Source organism: Scylla paramamosain, unplaced genomic scaffold (assembly GCF_035594125.1).
Source record: "Scylla paramamosain isolate STU-SP2022 unplaced genomic scaffold, ASM3559412v1 Contig41, whole genome shotgun sequence".
Lineage (NCBI taxonomy): Eukaryota > Metazoa > Arthropoda > Malacostraca > Decapoda > Portunidae > Scylla > Scylla paramamosain.
The window spans coordinates 699,871-719,671 of record NW_026973706.1 but is presented as its reverse complement, the minus strand read 5'-3'; the positions used below and the strand labels follow the sequence as shown (position 1 = coordinate 719,671).

At 45.6% G+C, this 19,801-nt stretch overlaps 1 protein-coding gene across 16 annotated transcripts in view; it reads left to right on the top strand.

The window, feature by feature from the left end:
• LOC135098039 (protein lin-54 homolog) overlaps positions 1 to 19,801 on the top strand; it is a 77,258-nt gene that overhangs the window by 22,123 nt on the left and 35,334 nt on the right. For 14 of the 16 annotated variants that reach the window (XR_010266492.1, XR_010266493.1, XR_010266489.1 and 11 more), the window contains 8 exons: positions 6,866 to 6,984; positions 7,224 to 7,360; positions 7,601 to 7,715; positions 8,124 to 8,313; positions 8,503 to 8,673; positions 8,971 to 9,146; positions 9,509 to 9,704; positions 12,679 to 12,858. Coding sequence is in view for 2 of the 16 variants with exons in the window: in XM_064000222.1 (XP_063856292.1) it covers positions 6,866 to 6,984; positions 7,224 to 7,360; positions 7,601 to 7,715; positions 8,124 to 8,313; positions 8,503 to 8,673; positions 8,971 to 9,146; positions 9,509 to 9,667 (1,067 nt within the window). In the remaining 14 variants the exon portion in view is untranslated. Of the gene's footprint in view, positions 1 to 6,865; positions 6,985 to 7,223; positions 7,361 to 7,600; positions 7,716 to 8,123; positions 8,314 to 8,502; positions 8,674 to 8,970; positions 9,147 to 9,264; positions 9,411 to 9,508; positions 10,299 to 12,678; positions 12,859 to 19,801 lie in introns of those variants that run through there. The other 2 variants (XM_064000222.1, XM_064000223.1) reach the window with 2 other exon arrangements.

Here is a 19,801-nt window from a genome sequence, read left to right as displayed (position 1 = left end):
ATTGTTCTTTCCTTTGCTAATAAATTTTGAGTTTGACAGCTAAACTTATAATTCAATAACCGTGCCTAGAAATTATAGTGCTTTTTACTGGATGCTGTGCAGAATGAGAAGCTGTGTTCATCATTATTATCATCATAAGTGTCTTGCTTCCTTCTCAGGACCTCAAAGTGGGACGTTTATAACTAGTGTGAACAGGAGGCGCATCCATTCCCATACATTATAGTTTATGCCACATCATATCTCCTATTTGTTCCCTACTTGCCATCCCACTCTTCTGGAGTGTCCATATAGTAATACACATGGACATTGTCCTAAACGGGTTTTCTTATCTCACATTTTGTTATCAGTTATTAACCTGATTTAAAGCTTAAGACTGAAAAGTAATTTCTCATTTGTGTCCTTAGTTCCACTTAATGTACTCAGGAGTGAAAGGATAAAGTAAGTGAGCTGATTAATGTGAAGTTAAGCCAAACTATCTCTTTTCTTATTTTATTTTTTTTATTATATTTGGCACTTGATTCACTCATAAGCAGATTTCATGGAGTAACTACAATCCATCCCAATCACTGACAGTATGCAGTTGGTTGGCCAGGCACAAACAACTATAGATACACTTGGATAAACTTGCTGGTCACTGCGGATGGTAATACTTTATACATTTTCACACAAATAAAATACCTTTACGTAAACTGTACTGTAAAAATAGCGACATGACTCGGGTGTTATTTAATATAGTGGAAAAAAAAAAATATATATATATATATATATATATATATATATATATATATATATATATATATATATCAAATCAAAGAAGAATATATATATCAAATCGAAAAGAAATCAAAAATTTCTTTTCGGCCTCCTCCTTCGCAGACATGACGATTCTGTCTCCTCGTCAGTCACCTGCGAACTAAACAGTTTGATCAAAATTTTGACAGGAGTCCCCACACGCATCAAAAATTTGACGACTCGTCAAAAAATATCAAACGGATTTGATCAATCAAAATTTTGCTTCAAATCTTTTTTTGACATCAAAACGTCCTACACACACTCAAATTTTGCATCAAAATTTTGATGCAAAATTTTGACGCTTTTTTTGAATGTGTATGGGCCCCTTAAGGGTAGTAGGCAGAGATATGAATGGTTGCTGTTGCTGCTGCTGATGATGATAGTGATGATGGTAGTGTTGTTTTGTTGTGACGTCACAGGTCCAGCTGACGCTCGCGCCTCGCTGCCTCGTCTCAGTCTTGTCCGTCGCTGTTGGTGTGTGTCGCATTTCTGTTTTCAGTGAAAAACGGCAATGGCTTTCGCTGTGCAGATTCGTCAACAGCTGCAGGCGCTTGTTTCGTCCGGCGGTTCCCACAAGGACCATGACAAGTGAGTGGTATGTGGTGTAGAGTGGTGGTGTGGTTCAGGGAGGCGGGAACACACAGAGGCTTGCCTGGCCAGGGGCAGCTCAACGGTGGCCTCAGCACAGTAAGATTACTTACTTACGCCCCATGACCGTTTTCCAGGGTGGGTAAAGCTCAGTTCCATACCCCCCCCCCCCTTAAGTGCTCAAGCTTGAATGCTAAATCTTCGGAGACTAACTCGAGTATCTAGTGGACCAATTTTGTCAAGCATAAGCTCCCCATCCCCCTGCGGTTAGGTTAGGTAATGTTTTATATAAAATGCTTCAGCAGCTAACCAAATCGGTATTTCTTGATAAGAAGTCCGTCCCCTCCATTCCACCGCTAACCTCCCCTAACCCCTCAAACAAGCTTGGGGACCTGTGGAGAATTGGGTTTTTTTGGGGGGGATGAAAAATAAGTGAAATAAGGGTGTTAAAAATCTAAGGAAATTTACCTTAATATTTCAATTTTCTCAAACATATCCTAGCCCCTAGACCCCTCCTGCTTGGGAGTTAATTGATTTGTTGTTTTCCAGAAACAGGGTTGTTCTGGAGTCCATTCTGAAAGCAGGCAATGAGAGTGATGTTGCAGAAGGACTTACTTATACTTACTTTCGATACTTTTGAAAATTCTGCCCATTAACAGCAGGGCTGAAGTCGGCTTCCGCCTGTCCCCGTCGATCCCACTGTCTCTTCCCTTTCCTGTTCCTGGAGTACTTCAGGCAAGGTGTTGTGGTGGCAGCTGGGGTATCCTGGTATTGGTGGATGGTCTGGTAGCCCTTCTAACCACTTATCTAGGTTTCTTTTAAAGGTTTCAGGGCTAGTTCCACTCAGATCTCTGAGTTCTTGGGGGAGGCAGTTAAACAGACGAGGTCCATTGTGGGTGAAGGAGTTGTGGGTCAGTGTCCTCACTCGTTGTATGGAGCCTTGGACACCCTTGATGAAGCAGAGTCTCCCTTTCCTCGGATGTTGGTTTACTATGATCCCCACGTTTGGTACTCTGTCCTCTAATATTTTCCACACGTACAGTATACAGTATCGCTCCCTTCTTCGCTGTAGCGAGTACAATTTCAGCTCACTGAGCCTTTCCCAGTAGTCCAAGTGCTGTACCTCCTGGATTCTTGCAGTGAAGGCTCTTTGGATGGCTTCTAGGGTAGTAATTTCTTGGATCTTGTGTGGGGACCAGAGTTGACAGCAATACTCCAGCCTTGGGAGTACCAGAGATTTCCATAGAGTCTTCAGGCACTGCCCATCCCTGGAGGCAAAGGTTCTCAGCACCCACCCACTCATGCTCTTTCCTGCTTCGGCTATTTTGTTGATATGGTGGGAAAAAGTTGCGTCGCTGCTCATATGGACTCCCAGATCCTTGACATGCTCTTTGTCTTCTATTGGCTGATTTTGTTATATTCATAGCATGTTGAGTTTTTAAGGACTTCGTTTCTCCCGTAGCGTATCAGTTCAAATTTGTCGCCATTAAGGAGCATGTTGGTTGATGCCCAGTCCAGTATTTTGTGCAAATATCCCTGAATATTGGCTGCATCTTCTGGGCATGTTATTTGATGTTTTATCCTGGTATCATCTGCAAAGGAGGATGCTTCAGCGTGTTCCAGGTTGTCGTCAATGTCTCCTACATGGATTAAAAATAGGAGTGGTCCCAGCACTGAGCCTTGGGGCACTCCACTCCGTACAATGCTCAGTTCAGAGAGTTCACCTTGGACTGATACTTGTTGGGTCCTCCCAGTCAGAAAGCCGTGTAACCATCTTCCAAGTGGGCCCACTATTCCATGTTTTCGGAGTTTGTACAGGAGTATCCCGTGGTCCACTTTATCGAAAGCTTTCACAAAATCCAAATATATCACGTCAGCATTGTGGCCATCTTGTGTACTTTCTAGGATCCTCTCATAATGTTGTAGTAGCTGGAACAGGCATGAGCGGCCCTGTCTGAAACCATGTTGTCCATTGTTAAAGGCTTTCTTTTTGTCTAGGAATTCCACCATCCTCTTCCGTACTATTCTCTCACAGATCTTGATGAGGTGGGATGTCAGGGCAACTGGTCTGTATTTACTGGCTAGGCCTCTGCTGCCTCCCTTGTGTATGGGTGTGATGATGGCAGACTTGAGGGCTGCAGGCACTGTTCCAGATTGCAGTGAGAGTGACCACAGCATTTGGAGTGGTTTGGCTAGTTCCTGGCTGCAGTTTCTTAGCAGTTGGGCATGAAAGCCGTCGTGTCCAGCTGCTGCATCAGGGGCTATGGCTTTTATTGCCTCTGTTATGTCCTTCTCACTGATGCTGATTGAGGAAAGTGTTTGGGGGGTGTTGGAAGAGTCAGTGAAAAAAGGTCCTGGGTTGGTTATCCTCTTTTCCTCATTTGGGTTGCTGAAGACACTCTCATATTGGCTCCTCAGTATATTTGCCATTTGTTTGGGGTCCGCAGTCGGTTCTCCATCCACTCCATAGAGTGGTCCAACCACCGATTTGGCCTTCAGTTTCTTTCTTGCATAGGAGAAAAAGTACCTTGGGTTCTCCTTAATACGGGATACTGCTTCTTTTTCTTCTCTCTGTTGTTGTTCCTCATGAGATAGTTTAAGCTTGGTTTCTACCTCTTCAATTAGAGATTTGATTTTTTCTTTGGCAGGTGTGAAGCTTGTTCTCCTAAGCTTGTTACAGAGTGAGTGTCTCCTTCTCATGAGGATTTTACGGTCTCGGGGAATTATGTTTTTGTCTTTTTTTCTTGCTTTCTGTGGTATGTGTCTGAGGCAGATTTCGCGACACCTTGCTACTATTTCCTTAAGGAGGTCATCTATATTGGTCATATGTAGTCGATGCTCCCAATTTGTGGCTCTCATTTCTGCTCTGACTTGTTCCCAGTTGATATTGGGGTTGTAGAAGTTCAGGTTGCCTATGTGGTCTTCAGCTGCTGCTCTCCTTTCGTAGTAATAGTCCTTAGGCTTGTCCGTGCTGGTTGTTTTTACATGAATGTAGTTGTGGTCGGACAGGATAGTTTCGCAGATTTCGTATGAGTGGATTAGGTTGTGGCTATTTGTGAGGATTAGGTCCAAAATGTTATTCCCCCTGGTAGGTTCCTTTATTATTTGGGAAAGGAAGTGCTTCACCATCAGGTTTGTAAGGGCTATAGCTTGTTGTTTGTCTTCAAGGCTGCCCCCGGTAATCCTCATATCCTCCCAGTTTATGTATGGGAAGTTAAAATCCTCAAGAATCAATACTTCCGTGGTCTGTCTTGGGAGGGAGTCTAGTATTTCTTTCATCCTTAAAATTACCTCTTCGAACTGTTCTGATGATGTGTTTGGAGGTCTATATGCTGTAATTACCAGCTGATCTAGCTTTTTCAGGTAGATTGTCAGTAGCTCTGTTGTTCCGTTGGAAAATGTGCCCATATTCTCGGCACTTGCCGCCATGTCATTCCTGATATAATTTATGACTCCTCCGTGGCTTCTGTTTATTCTGTCAGCTCTGAAGATGGTGTAGCCGTCAAAGGCGATTTCTGCATCCAGGTGATCTCTGGTCAAGTGGGTCTCTGTTAGTGCTAGAAACACTGAATTTTCTTGATGGGCTAGTTCCTTTAGCATTGGGAGTTTGAACTGGTTTGACTTTGGACAGAGACCTCTGATGTTTGCATAAGAGAAAGAGATTAGTGGTACATTCGGTTGCACCCCCTGTCCCTCATCTCCAGTCTTTCCAGTCTGTCCATTAGGTAGCCTATGGTTTTCTGTTGTTGTTTCTCCATTTCTGTTATTTTCTGGAAGACTTTGTCTAAAAAAAAGATTCTGTTCTGTCTCCATGGTTTGGGACTGGTTTGCTGTGGCATTCTGTCTATCCTGCTGCTTTTCCATTGTAGGGTTCACCTTTACTTGCTCCTTTGGGGTGTTGTTCTGCTGAGGATGAGTTATGATGTCGTCCTCTCTCTTTCGTGTTGTTCCTTTTGGGTGCGGGTACCGACATTTTTCTTCGAAGCAAGTTTGGGTCCGGATGGCATTTCGGCAGATGATTGGGTGGTAGTCCTGACACCTCCTGCCAAGCGTGCATCCTAATTTCTTATCCAGGCCATGCCTTAAAAGCTTGGTGCATGCTTTTGGATGGTTGTGGCTACAGCCTTCTCCCCTAACTCCAAATTTGCAAATATTCTTCCTATAGTATCTGCAGGTCTTGAGATGCCTTATGGGGTTGTCTACCTGGGTGGCGTCGGCAGGAGGAGGAGGAGTAATAGTAGTGGATTCAGTAGTTATGGTGCTTGGCCTAGCTTCATCACCTTTCTGATCCTTAGATTCTGTACTCTCCCCTTTTCCAGTGCTTTGTGTTGTTTCTGAACTAGGTAAATCTTGGGAGCCTAAAGGAGTGTTTTCATTTTTCTTGCTGTCTTCTATTTCTTCTGCCTGAGTGTCATAATCTGAATAGTTAAGTTTTACACAGGATAGACATGTGTATCTCCTATTGGATTTAGTCAGCACCACTACATAATAGGTTGGCAGCTCTGTGCATAGGTAGTGAGTCCACATGCTGCAGTTATTGCACTTAATACCCATATTGCAATGTTTTTGGCATTTTGTACATGGGTAAATATCAGTCTTACTTTGGGCTCTGTTGTTTACATCAGCTGATGTGGTAGCCTCCATCTTAGCTTCCTGGTCCATCCTTCTCTTATTTTGCTCAATATTCTACTGATGCTTCTACCTCAACTTCAATCTATCAATGAGACATAATAGTGAGGGCACCGGCAGGCTGAGAGTAGCGAGAGCAGCCAGGCCTACCTGGCCTACGTAGCCACAACAACATCTATATGTATATCTATATTTCAAATTACGGTAAGATCTTTAATGAGAAGAGTCACCTGGTCAGCTACCCTGTAAACACGGTGTATTTCACTCTCTTGGCCCAGTAAGGGGGTAACAAGTGACAAATTCTGAGGGATGAGGGTAAAATAACAGCTAAATAACTCAGCACAGTCAACACTACAGGCTCACCAAGCTTTTATTGAAGCAAGTAAGGCTTTAGGAAATTATGTACAGAATTTAATTGGTGAAAATAAACCTTATTTAATGAACAATGAAGTTACTTTAACTTTGAGTGATTAAACCTAATACTGCCTCCTTTATCAAAGAGAATAAGCTATACATTGTCTTGATCCTGAGGTGTTGGTCTTCAGCTGAGAACACATACATTTAGTTATGCAGTAGGCAGGTGTTAGATACATAGCAGCAGAAAACTTATGTGTGTAGTAATCTCTCTCTCTCTCTCTCTCTCTCTCTCTCTCTCTCTCTCTCTCTCTCTCTCTCTCTCTCTCTCTCTCTCTCTCTCTCTCTCTCTCTCTCTCTCTCTCTCTCTCTCACGGAGCTAAATGTCATTTTATGACGTTCATTCTGTCTTAGTATTTTTTCCTTATTGTAAACATTTTACATATATCTCATTCATCAACACCATTTATCATCATTGATGTGTTATGTTATTTCTGTTCAGTTGTGAAGGAGAATGTCAGTCTGGTAATATCTCGCCAGCTGCTCTCAGACGTCTCTACGCAACTCACATCCATGGCTGATGGTGTGGCAAAGACAGTAGCCCACTTCACTCTTGATAAAGTAAGTCATGCATGAACATTTCTCACCTACCAGCTGCTCATTGGTAGCAGTAGTTTTCTTTTATTCAGCTTGGATTATTTCAAACATGTGATGTAGCATTTAAGGAAGAAGCTGGAAAGAAAAGAAACAACATAATAACAAAGTATTTGTAATGTACATTGATTCACTATTAATGAATTTCTGTATGTGTGTTTTCTCCACACATCTGAAAGAAGCCTCACTCATTTGAATACCTTCAGGTTCAGCCTCAAGTCATCAGCTTTAAGGAACAAGTGGCCAGCATCAGGCAACACCTTGCTGACATATATGAGAGGGAGAGTTCCTGGAGAGAAGCAGCAGCTGTTCTTACTGGAATTCCTCTCGAAACAGGACAGAAGTAAGCACAAATAGAATTTCTGCTTAACTGATATGAACTGCAAATACTGTGATATTCAGGAATGTTTATCTTAAAGATTTCCATTCTAGTTTGGTTGCATATCATAATCTAGAAGCTGCATGCATGCAGTAGGCAAACATTTAATCCACAATTTGTATTAGCTGTAGTTATTTGTATATTTTCTCAAGAAGACAAGAAGAGTTGTTGTTGTTATTTGAATCATGTTTATGTATTCTTCAGGCAGTACAGTGTTGACTATAAGCTGGAAACCTACCTCAAGATTGCCCGCCTCTATCTGGAGGATGATGACCCAGTGCAGGGAGAGGCATATATTAACAGAGCCAGCATCCTGCAGGTGAGTCAGGCCAGCACTCCAGCTTCTGCTGTGCTGGGCAAGCACAACAGATTTTCAAAGGAATCATGAGAGCTAGACAACCAGGACACTGTATCACCATTAGAGTTGTAGAAGAGCACTAATGTTTCCTGCTCCATGGTGATATGACATGGCACTGAAATCACTGCTCTTGTGTTAGTCCTTGCATTTCCTTCTGACAAAGACTTCCATTATGGGTGTGGCCTAGGCAAATATCTCCAGTCATATCTTTACAACCATACTCTCATGCATCCTTCATTTCAACTTCAGCATTCCATCATGCCTTAGCCCTTTTCTCTTTATTAAGTATAAGTCATTTTTATTCAATGTTCATTTCCTAAACTTGGAATTATGTAAGGTCATTGATACTCAGTGATTGCATCATTCCAGGCAGAGTCCAAGAATGAACAGCTGCTCATCTACTACAAAGTTTGTTATGCAAGAGTTTTAGATTACCGACGGAAGTTCATAGAGGCAGCCCAGAGGTACAATGAGTTGTCTTACCGACCCATCATTCATGAGGATGAGAGGATGGAAGCTTTGAAGAAGGCTCTCATCTGTACTGTCTTAGCTTCAGCAGGTATGTATAAGACTTGTGACATATTCTCATGCCTTTAGGATGATCTTTTCAATAAATTTAATGGCCCACTAGCATGGTTCAGTAGTTTGAACATTCAAGGATTTGTTCATCCTGGTTCAGGAAAGAAGAATGAAATCTGAAAGCCCAGGTCAGTTTGAGAGAAAGATAGAGCAGTGTGTCTTGTTGCAGGCCAGCAGCGATCCAGGATGCTGGGGATGCTGTTCAAGGATGAGCGTTGCCAAAAGCTGCCCTGTTATCATATCCTGGAGAAGATGCACCTTGACAGGATCATCCGCCACAATGAACTCACAGAATTTCAGAACATGCTGCAGCCACATCAGCAGGCCACCACATCAGATGGTTGGTAGGAGTTGTGCTGCCAAGATGAAAATTAGTTTATCATGATCTCTTTCATCATCATTTTGAAAGGGAACATACATGCTTGCTTGTGTCAGGCTTGTCCAGCTAATAACAGTTGTCATTATATATGTGATTGTGGCATTTCATGAAGTGTGTCAGAAAAAAAACTTGCATATTAGTAGCCTACAGAGTGATGGAATCAAGGTCACATAGCAGTGATATCACTGGTAGACATGTGTGTTTGGAAAGCCTGAGACAATGCAGGAATATACTCATGTAATTTTTCCACAATTCTAGGGTCTACCATTCTGGACAGAGCTGTTACAGAACACAACCTGCTGGCAGCTAGCAAGCTTTATAACAACATAACATTCTCTGAACTTGGGGCTCTCCTTCAAATATCTCCAGCAAAAGCTGAGAAAATAGCCAGCCAGATGATTACTGAGGGACGCATGAATGGGTACATTGATCAGGTAAGGAAAGTTGTTTTATCTTTAAGAACACAGAATACAAGATTGAATTAATGTTGAAGACAGAAATCTTTTTCCTTAGGAATCCTTATTTTTAGTTCTCTGTCTGTCTTTATACCAGGCAGGTAATCTCACATGGGGTGACCCAGACAAAGCACCACACACTCATGCACTCATTCACACTCTTAGGATCATCAGCCGTTGGTGGAAAAATGAGTGAGGGGAAAATAAGATTAAAGCATGCAAGGAAAAAATGCCAGGATAGGAATGAAAGGTGACATTTGTTGTAGCCATTTCCTTTTGGAGAGTTCATAAAAACCAGTGTCAGATATAGATCAGATATAGATAAGTTCTCTCCTTCTCAGATTGATGGCATCCTCCACTTTGAGGCACGTGATGTCCTTCCTCAGTGGGATAAGCAGATCCAGTCTCTCTGTTTCCAAGTGAATGGCATCATTGAAAAAATCAATATTGCACATCCAGAATGGGTGGCTAAGGTTATGGATGAACAAATGATGCAATGATTGAACAAATTCCAGACTAGTGTTATAATTTGTTCCAGTAAGTATGCAGGATCAAGAGTTATGGCATGTGAATTTGCAACATGTGTTCTGGTTTACATTTTTGAGTATTACACTAAAGATAGATGTAAGAAAATTACAGAATATTTGAAGTGCAAGATAAAGAAGCTCAATAAAATTATTGAACCATAAAATTCATCCTCTTAACTACAGCTAATGCCTATGATACAGGTTGGACAGGAAGACTTTAAGGTTATCAGCCCATCACTACCACTGTCATACCTTTTGCCCCTTCATCCTGTCTGTCCTACCTCCCATCACCTGCATGTGGTCTGGTGTACATACATGTCTACTCTCACAACTGACCCTTGTAGGCTCCACAAACTGATGGTACTTACAGGTGACTTGTTCTGTTACTTACCTTCTAATCCAGCAGCAAGATGTAGGATGCTGTGTGCTCGGTGTTAAATGTATGTGTGTGTGCGTGCGCGCTTGCACCAGCGTGATCTGGCAAGGTGAAAGGTGCGTTTTTGAAAGTTGCCATGCTCCTCTCACCATCTTCCTCCAGTCAGTGTTGTAAATGTGATGTTCACTACTTTACTGTCAAGGTGATGTAATTAAAGAATGCTGATTACAGTGAATATGCTAATGAGAGGCAACCCTTTCATAAATCTGCTGCGGGTGGTCCTAATGAAGCGTAACCCTGCAAACTTTCGCAGGGGAAAGAAAATGTTCTCCGAAAAGTAGCCATAGTATAACTAAGGGAAGAGAGAAAGAAGAAGAAAAAAAAAGTACTTCAAGAAGCATCAGGAGGCAGACCATGGAAGCAGGCAAGACAGAGGGTGAAGGCTAGGAAGGCTTATTAGGCGGGTGGGAGAGCGCGATGGCTCGGTGGGATTGACTGATCCTGTGGGATGTACTGATGCCTTCCCTTTGCCTTTCTCTGTACCATCAGTCCCGGGACTCAGGCTCTGCGTCTCACGAGGAAGGTATAAAGTCTTAATTGGTGTCTTATGGTACGTGCACTGAGAAAGGTGGTTTCCCCGCGTGAGCAAGGCTTTCTAGACTTGGCACACGTGTGTAGCATACACGGTGCCGGGTCATGGACAGTAAAAAGTCGAAATGTGTGAAAGTGGAATTAATCTGTCACTCGAACCGTAGAAAAAACACTTATCTTCAATTAGAGCCTTTTAAATGTAGAAGTCTTATTAATCTGTCACTAGAACCGTAAAAAGACCCTTAAAAAACAATGTAGCTTCAACTAGACCTTTGGAAAATAGAAATCATGATAATCTGTCATTATAGCCGTTAAAAAAAAAAAAAAAACTTAACCCATGTAACTTAAACTAGGTCCTTTGAATGTAGTGGAGGTGCGGCACAGAAGTCTTTCAGAATAATGGTCGTGGAGCTGCGACACTGCCAGGTAAATGATTCAAGAAGTTAGGTGTTTGCCGTATGACCCGATGCTATTACTTGCTTTGGTGACGCCAGATTAACACTGAAGGCCGTATTCTTAATCTTAAGGAATCGGCAACGACCTGATGATGATGATACACACACACACACACACATTTTCCTACCATCTACTGCGCTTATAGCATTTCATCTGTTATATTTGTTTATTTTTGTAATTTAATTTTCTATTATTTTTCAATTGAGTGTTGTAAGGGCTTCCCACAAGTAGACTCTACTTACCTTTCAGCTGGCTTATCCACCTACTATCTCTAATAGTGCCCGTCCCTTATGCCAGGACGCAGGGCTCCCTGTGCACTCCATCATTACAGATTCACTCTATCCCTCGTGTTTGCGTATACCTTTCTCTTCCTTCCAGTGAGGTAGTCAGCCTGAGGGTCCTGTATTCAGCACATCTTTTGTCGTGTTCTATAAATTTGCACTTTAATTGCAGCCCCTTAATTTCTTAACTACTGTATAGATGGCACAATTCATAATGTATATATTAATGTAATGTAATGTGGCAACGATTGTGGCAATATTCTATTATGATAACAAATTAAGCCAACAAAATCTTTCACTCACAAACGTTCATGTGGACCGTGCAAGAGAGTGGAACCTCTCACGTGGCTAGTCGGGGGTGGTGAGTGATGCGTCTCACCACCAGGTGCTCGACACAGGGCAAGAGAGGCCTTTCATCACCATCCTGCCGGTGCGTGAACGCCTCAATTACCATACTATTCGCACACCCTCCAAGAGGGGAGTGACTCGCAAACTCTTCCCAGAGTGGAGAATGAAGCGAGATGTGGCAACCTTAGCAACAGGTGACTATATAAGAGAAATAATACGAGCCTCAGTCCACAATATGTTAAACATAAAAATTGAAAGAACAATCAGAGTAATTAATAACTATGAAAGAAAATGGAAAATTAAAACAAACATGAATAAATTCACGCCTCTCCACCTCGGAGCCAAAAAAACCTTTCCCTTAATCATCAACGACGAAGAAATAGAATTTAAAAATAATGGCAAATGTCTAGGTCTAACCATTACCACCACTGGTTATTACAAACACATTCAGGAACGAAAGAATATAGCAGATGTTGCACTACAGAAACTATATAAACTGTATAAATTGCCAGAAAAAATCAAAATTCACTTAGTTAAAGCACTAATCCTACCTATACTAACTATCCACCAATCCCAACGCACACTATGAGTAAACACCAGATAAGCAAACTACAAAAAGTACAAAACAAAGCACTGAGATTTGCCACCAACCAGAAACACCCGTACACTATGACAACAGAACAAATACACACACACACTAGAACAACACCTCTTAACATACGCCTACACTACAGAGCCAAGACAATATGGAACAGAATAGAAGAACTAGAAATACCAACCTACCAAGCCCTTAAAGACAAACTAAACCAAATAGACAAGTACCACCGTGACTACCCAAGCAGCCTGCAGGCATGTAGCACTACACCCACACCAATTTACTAACAGTCCAACCGACAATACATACTTACCTTGATTCACTTACCTTACCTCAGTCCACACTGGCGGCAGCTTCCAGCTTCAGGCGGGACAGTTGGAGCTCTCGGGTTGAGACGGGCACCAGGGGAGCGAGCCTCTGACGCGCGCCACACCGCCCCTCGCAAACACCACCCGCGCCTCCCTCACACCCTCGCCGAACACAACAATACCCCAACGGCAGCAGTGGTTTTGTCCTTGTGAGTACAAACTAAGGCTTGTGTTTGTACATATTAATTACTGATTAATAGGATATAAGGCAAGAAGGAAAAATTTTCCTGTTTTATTATTATTATTACTATTATTATTATTATTATCATTATTGTTTAAGTTTTATTATAATCGAAAGAAATGCGATGTCACTGGTAGTCGCGAGAGTTTTAGTGATACAGGTACAGCTTCAAGAACACACACACACACACACACACACACACACACACACACACACACACACACACACACACACACACACACACACAGCATCCATCGACTCACTCAACCGACCTAACCACCCAACCACCCATTAAACTCCAGCCCGATCTCCTACACAAACACACACACACACACTGTCTATCCACCCACCCGCTCATCCACGTAGCACCCCGCCTTAGCAGTCTCCCCCAAACACATGCAGCCCCGCCCACTCCCCACCACCCACACGCGCCTTACGCAGGTCATTCCACCGCTGCGTACGGTGCCCCGGTCAGGCACAGGTCCCGTCTCAGTGGTCGCGTCATCTTACTGGGAAGAAAATAGAGGAGGTACAGAGGTGTCCCTGTCAGTACTCCCTTCTCGTGCGTCAGATGTCACTATCACTCCTACTACTGTTACTGTTACTACTGCTACTACTGCTGCTACTACTACTACAACCACCACCGTACTGCTTTTGCTGCTGCTGCCGCTAAAACAATAACAACAACAACAAGAACTACTACTACTACTATTACTACTACTACTACTACTACTACTACTACTACTACTACTATTACTACTACTACAACTACTACTACCACCACCACCACTACTGCTACTACTACTAGTACTATTACTACTACTACTACTACTACTACTACTACTACTACTACTACCACCATCACCACCACCACTACTACTACTACTACTACTACTACTAGTTTTATTAATGCCACTGCCACTACGTGTATCTCAATTACCACCGTCACCACCATCATTACCGCTACCTTCACTACTACTATCACCACCACCACCACCACCACCACTACCAGTACTACTACTGCCACTAACGCAGCCAGGACCTCTAGCACAGAATCATAATAACGAAGCTAACAAAGGCCGCCCCTCGTGGCCCGCGGCTGCTGGGTGCCAACTAATGGCAAGGCATGTCGAGCGTTTAGCAACATTTTTATACAATGTATTCAAGGCACAAAGATGACAAGCTGCCTCCCTGACGTCCTACTGCGTCAGATCCTCGAGGCTCTGACAGGGCAGGGATAACGGCCAGGGGTGTGGCGTAGCTCGTGGGTCTAGCGGGCGGGGATGATCTGTGCTGGCGGCTCAGTGGATGGTAGACGAGACTGGCAGGGATGACGGACTGGGGTGTGGCTTAGCTTGAGAGTCTAGTGGGCAGGGTTGTGGTTTGCTGGCGGCGTGGTGTCTTGGTGGGCAGTGGGCTGATGTGTCTGTGGGATGGTGGATCACTGGGGCTGGGCTGGATTAGTGAACTTTTGTGTTAGACTGGGTATTGGTAGGTTGGTGGACTGAAGGACTGGTGGGTTTGTGGATTTATGGGTAACTGGAATGGGGGGACTTAAAGTATTATTACACCTGAGGACTGATGACTGTGTAGAGGTAAGCTGCCAGGCGGTGAGTGGAGGTTTCACCAACATAGTAGCGACACTACTTCCCTTTAGAGACAGCACGTCAGTTATAAGTAGTCTTGACATACGCACATACATACACACAGTCCTCCCCTTCACAGAGAGCACACTGATTTAAGTTAGTCTTCACACACACACACACACACACACACACACACACACACAGTCATCAGTCTCGCTGTCTTCGTTGCAGCCTCGTTTTTATCAAAAACCACTTGCCTTTGGTCTTGTCTTGTCATGTATCACTGAGCATGGCGAGCTTCACCGCGGTACTCCAGCGTGCTATTCTTGAATGCTGCCACCCAGTCGTCGGGCAAAAGGCAGGAGGAAGACGGAGGCAATGATGGATAGAGAAAGATCACCGATTTTACTTCTTTTCTTTGAGTGACTGATGACTTCAACTAGTGATCGTTCTCCGCCATTCCTTCGACTTGGCCTAACAAAGACTGATTTTCCGACTGGCTTAATGTGATGCAACAGTGATGTCATATGTCGCTAAGAGAGAGAGAGAGAGAGAGAGAGAGAGAGAGAGAGAGAGAGAGAGAGAGAGAGAGAGAGAGAGAGAGAGAGAGAGAGAGAGAGAGATATTGAATAAAACCAGTGTAGGTCGTGACACACTTTAATTGATGCATAATCCAATACTTTGAAAAAAGAAAGTTAGATTCCATTTTTCATCTCTTGCTTTTCGGATTAATCTATGTAGAGAAACATGCAAATTTATGAATGGTGCATATTCATGAGTCATCTTAATCTTTATCCTCACTTAGTTTTCTGTTACAATCACCCGTTATTCTGTCACTTTTACTAACAGCGCGCTATGTAACTCACTTTATAGCCTTTTGGATGTAAGAGGGGCTCTGGCAAAGGGAGACAAAAGAAAGACAACAACCCCACTGAGGTGCCAGGCTCTACCTTCCGTAACTAAGTATTTCTCCCTATAGGCTGCATTCAAATAGTCGGGGGAAGGACATTTAATTTCAAACAATAAGGAACAGCTGCATAACAAGCTTACCCCCGAGGCTTCCTGAGCTACCTAACTTGATCTTACTTACTTTCTGAGTAGAAAAAGAGGGAGTGAAAAAGTAGAGAGCACGTACCATATATATATATATATATATATATATATATATATATATATATATATATATATATATATATATATATATATATATATATATATATATATATATATATATATATATATATATATATATATATGTAGCGAAGGTGAAGTGCTACTTGGCCGCCCGGGAGTCGCTCAAGCGAGAAGTTTAGGCTCCCAACTATGCCTCTTGGTCATAGCAGTGTTTAGTCCTTTAAGGGTAACAGTTTCCAGTGTTACAACATTGTAGCTCTGGCAAAGGAAACTTAGCCTGGGTATTCTCTATTTATTCAACAATTATTATTAAAGGTTTATTGAGTATTATGTCAACATATACATATATACATATTGCACAAAGGAAAAAATATACATGAATGTACATAATACACAAAGCGGGCACCAGCCCGCAGGTGGGGGAGTCTTGGGGCCCGGTGGTGGGCGGTGCTGTGGCGCGGCGAGGAGTGCTGCTCGCCGGTTAGGAAAGGAGCTGCGACCTGTTCAGCGGGGCGGGGGCGCTGCCCTGAGAACTCGCAGCATCAGGTCTGTGGGCGTGTGGCGGACTTTATTTTTATTATTAAAGGTTTATTGAGTATTATGTCAACATATACATATATACATATTGCACAAAGGAAAAAATATACATGAATGTACATAATACACAAAGCGGGCACCAGCCCGCAGGTGGGGGAGTCTTGGGTCCCGGTGGTGGGCGGTGCGGTGGCGCGGCGAGGAGTGCTGCTCGCCGGTCAGGAAAGGAGCTGCGACCTGATCAGCGGGGCGGGGGCGCTGCCCTGAGAACTCGCAGCATCAGATCTGTGGGCGTGTGGCGGACGATGAGGGCAGCCCTGGCCTCGCGGCTGCTGAGGAGATCACCGCCTACAGGATGGGCCGGTGGTGGCGGCGTTGGTCTGAGGGCGGCGGTGGCCGGACAGGACAGTAGGTAGTGCACTAGCGGGTGGCGGCTGTGCCTCCCGCAGTGGTCGCACTCCTGCCCCCGAAAGTCGTCGTACAGCTGTTCCCTGGTGCAGTAGCCCAGCCTTACGCGCTGCAGCAACACGCCGTCTGCTCTGGGCTGCTGCTGGGAGGCGTCCAACGACTGGTAGCCAGTGGCGGAGGCGTACCAAGCTGCCTGTCTCTTCCTTGTTTCCAGCTGCCGGTGCGTGTGGCGGGCGCGCTTGGTTGCGGCGAGCCTGGCTCGCGCCCTCACTTGGCTCAGGCTGGGCGGCACATGCCTTGTCACCTGGGGGCCACTAGCAGCTCTCTTGGCGGCTGCGTCAGCAGCCTCGTTGCCTCGTACTCCCACGTGGCTGGGTATCCAGTTGAGCCTCACCCGCCGCCCCTGCGCGGCGAGGCTCTGGAGGCTACCCAGGATGGCGGTGACGAGGCCCACGTTGTCGCTGGGATACGGCTGTTGTAGAGCCTGTAGCCCCGTTCTGGAGTCGGTGTGGAGCACCACGGTGCGCTCCCGCCGGTGTTGAGCGTGCTCCAGGGCCAGCAGGATGGCCACCAGTTCTGTCTGCAGGGTGGAGCAGTGGTCGGGAGTCCTCTCACACACCTCGGCCCCTCTGGTGATGGCAGCAGCGCCCGTCCTTCCGCTGTCAGGGTCAGCCGAGCCGTCGGTGTAGTACACAACACTGTCTGGCTCGGTGACCTGCGCCATGGCCATGAAGGCGTGCTGCCGCATCTCCTCCACGGCGCAGAGCGCCTTGCTGGCGGGCAGCTGTGTGGCGGAGAACTCTGCCGCGCGTGGCTCCCACGGGGGTGGGGCGCGGAAGGTGGGGGCAGGGAGGTCCGCCTGCCCTGTGGCCAGTTCTCCATGCGAGCCAGGTTGTGGGTAGCCAGCGTGCACTGCAGCAGCCACGGGTTGCGGCGGAGAGATTCGGCACTCCCTCCGCGTCACGCTGCAGCACCCTCGCTACGCGGCAGGCCGTGATCTGCTGTACCCTGGTGGTGAGGGCAGGGTTGCCAGGTCTGCGGCAGTATTCCCGCGCTCTTTTACTCCAACAAGAGCCCAAAACCCGCGGACTCCACCCTCCAAAAGAGCCCAATATTTTGTGAATAATATGCATAATAATATTATGCATGAATAACATGCATAATAATAGCAAGCCACCTTGTGTCAGACAGCTGCTGCAACAACATCTTGAGGGGCTGTTCTCCCACATTGATGGTAGCGTACACCTCTGCATATTTTTCTGCTGTCGGAGAGAGCTATTCGAAAAATACTTATATGTCTGCGATACCATGAACTCAAGGTTTCATGGCATACGACATGCATAATTGTAACGAGTGGCAAATGCACTTGATGTGTGTAACCTCCGGATTTATTTCACGTAATCGTGAGGTTACGGAGTTGTGTGCTCCGGACATTGTGTTACAGCCATCACTTGCCAAACCAATACACTTTTTTATGTCTAGATTTACCTTTTTTTTCAGGAACTCAAGCAAAGATGCTGTAACAGCCTCAGCAGTGCTTCTATCGAGTTCAACAAGTCCCAAGAATGATGTTATGATTCTTTTCTGTTCGTAACTTGGGTACCGAACAACAACAACAACAACAATACACAGCTTTTTCTTCCTATTATTGTCAGTACTTTCGTGTATTATCAATGAATATTCACTTTTGCCAATGTCACAACACAGTTCCTTCAGCATACACGGTGCTAACACTTTGTTGTCTTGAGCCCGTCCTCTTGTTCCCACTCTTTACAGTATTTTTTGCTGTATTTCGACCACTTGCTCATGTTCACGTGCATACGTACACACGTATGCACGTGGCCTGCATCCAGTATACTTGTATCTCCTCCAGGCAGGCTGAGGCAGCTACGAGGCTGAGAATAAATAAAGTGGCTGTGTTTCAGTGTGTGTGCTGTGAGGTGAATGTGGAAATTATGGGTGCGGCATGCAGGTGTTCAGGATGGATGCCCTACAGTCTTAATGAGGTCATGCGGCCCTAGTAGTAATCCCCTTAGGGAGAGGGGAGACTTGTTCACACCACCCTTCTACTGGCTGACCTGGCGCCACTCCTTATCATACGAGTGAGTCTACTCCCTCATTTGGTATGTCGGGAAGGCAAGAGTATATTATATATTTTCAAATATAAGTAGCCCAGAAAATAGCCCAACTGCGGTAAAAAGAGCCCAAAAAGCGCCAAACCGCGGAAACCATGTTTTTCACGCCCAATACCAGGAAAAAGAGCCCAATTGGGCGAGAAAACCACGGACCTGGCAACTCTGGGTGAGGGGTACCAGTCTGGTCTCGCTCTGCATGACGCATGCGCTGGACCACCTCGGTGCCCCCAGCATGGTCCTCATTGCGGTGTTTTGTAGCACCTCGATCCGCTCCTGCTGGTTTGGAGAGAGTGCTATGAGGACGGGGGCGCTGTAATCCACCAGCGAGCGAACAGCGTGCACGTAGTACTGGCGCAGGACGGAAAAAGTGGCGCCCGCGCTGATTCGCGTCATGGCCCGCATCACGTTCAGCCTAGACTGCGTCCTCTCCCTCAGGTAGGCGGCGTGGGCTGTGAAGGACAGCCGCTTGTCCACCCACACACCGAGGTACTGGTAGGAGTTGGTCCATGCCAGCTCAACTCCCTGGACGCGGAGCTGCCAGGTTGGGTCTGCCGCCTTCACCATCATGGCCCGGGACTTCTCTGCCGAGATCTTGAGCCCCAGGTCCTGGCATTTCCCGCTGATGAGGTCGAGTGCCTGCTGCGTCCTCCTGAGCTTGTTGCCCCTTCCGGTGACGACGAGGGCGAGGTCATCGGCGTAGCTCAGCAGGACGGTGCCAGCGTGGAAAGGCAGTGCCACTAGCTGTTCCATCAGCAGGTTGAACAGTAGAGGGCTGAGGATGCCGCCCTGGGGCGTCCCGTTCTCAAGTACCTTGAAGGTCGACCTCAGGCCCTGGAACCTAACCCTGGCGCGGCGGCGCTGCAGGTAGTCGCGGAGCCAGGCCAGCAGCCTTCCTCGCACCCCTTTCCGCACGAGTGCGTCGAGGATGGCGTGAGGGCTGGCTAGCTCGAACGCCTTCTCGAGGTCGATGAAGACGATGACGGCGGGGCGGTGGTCAATTTGGGTCAGCAGGGCGAGGATGCTGTCTGCCGTGCTCACTCCGCGGGTGTAGCCGAACACATGTGGGTGAGAGGGCCCCACGCGCCACTGTAGCCGCGCGAGCACCATCCTCTCA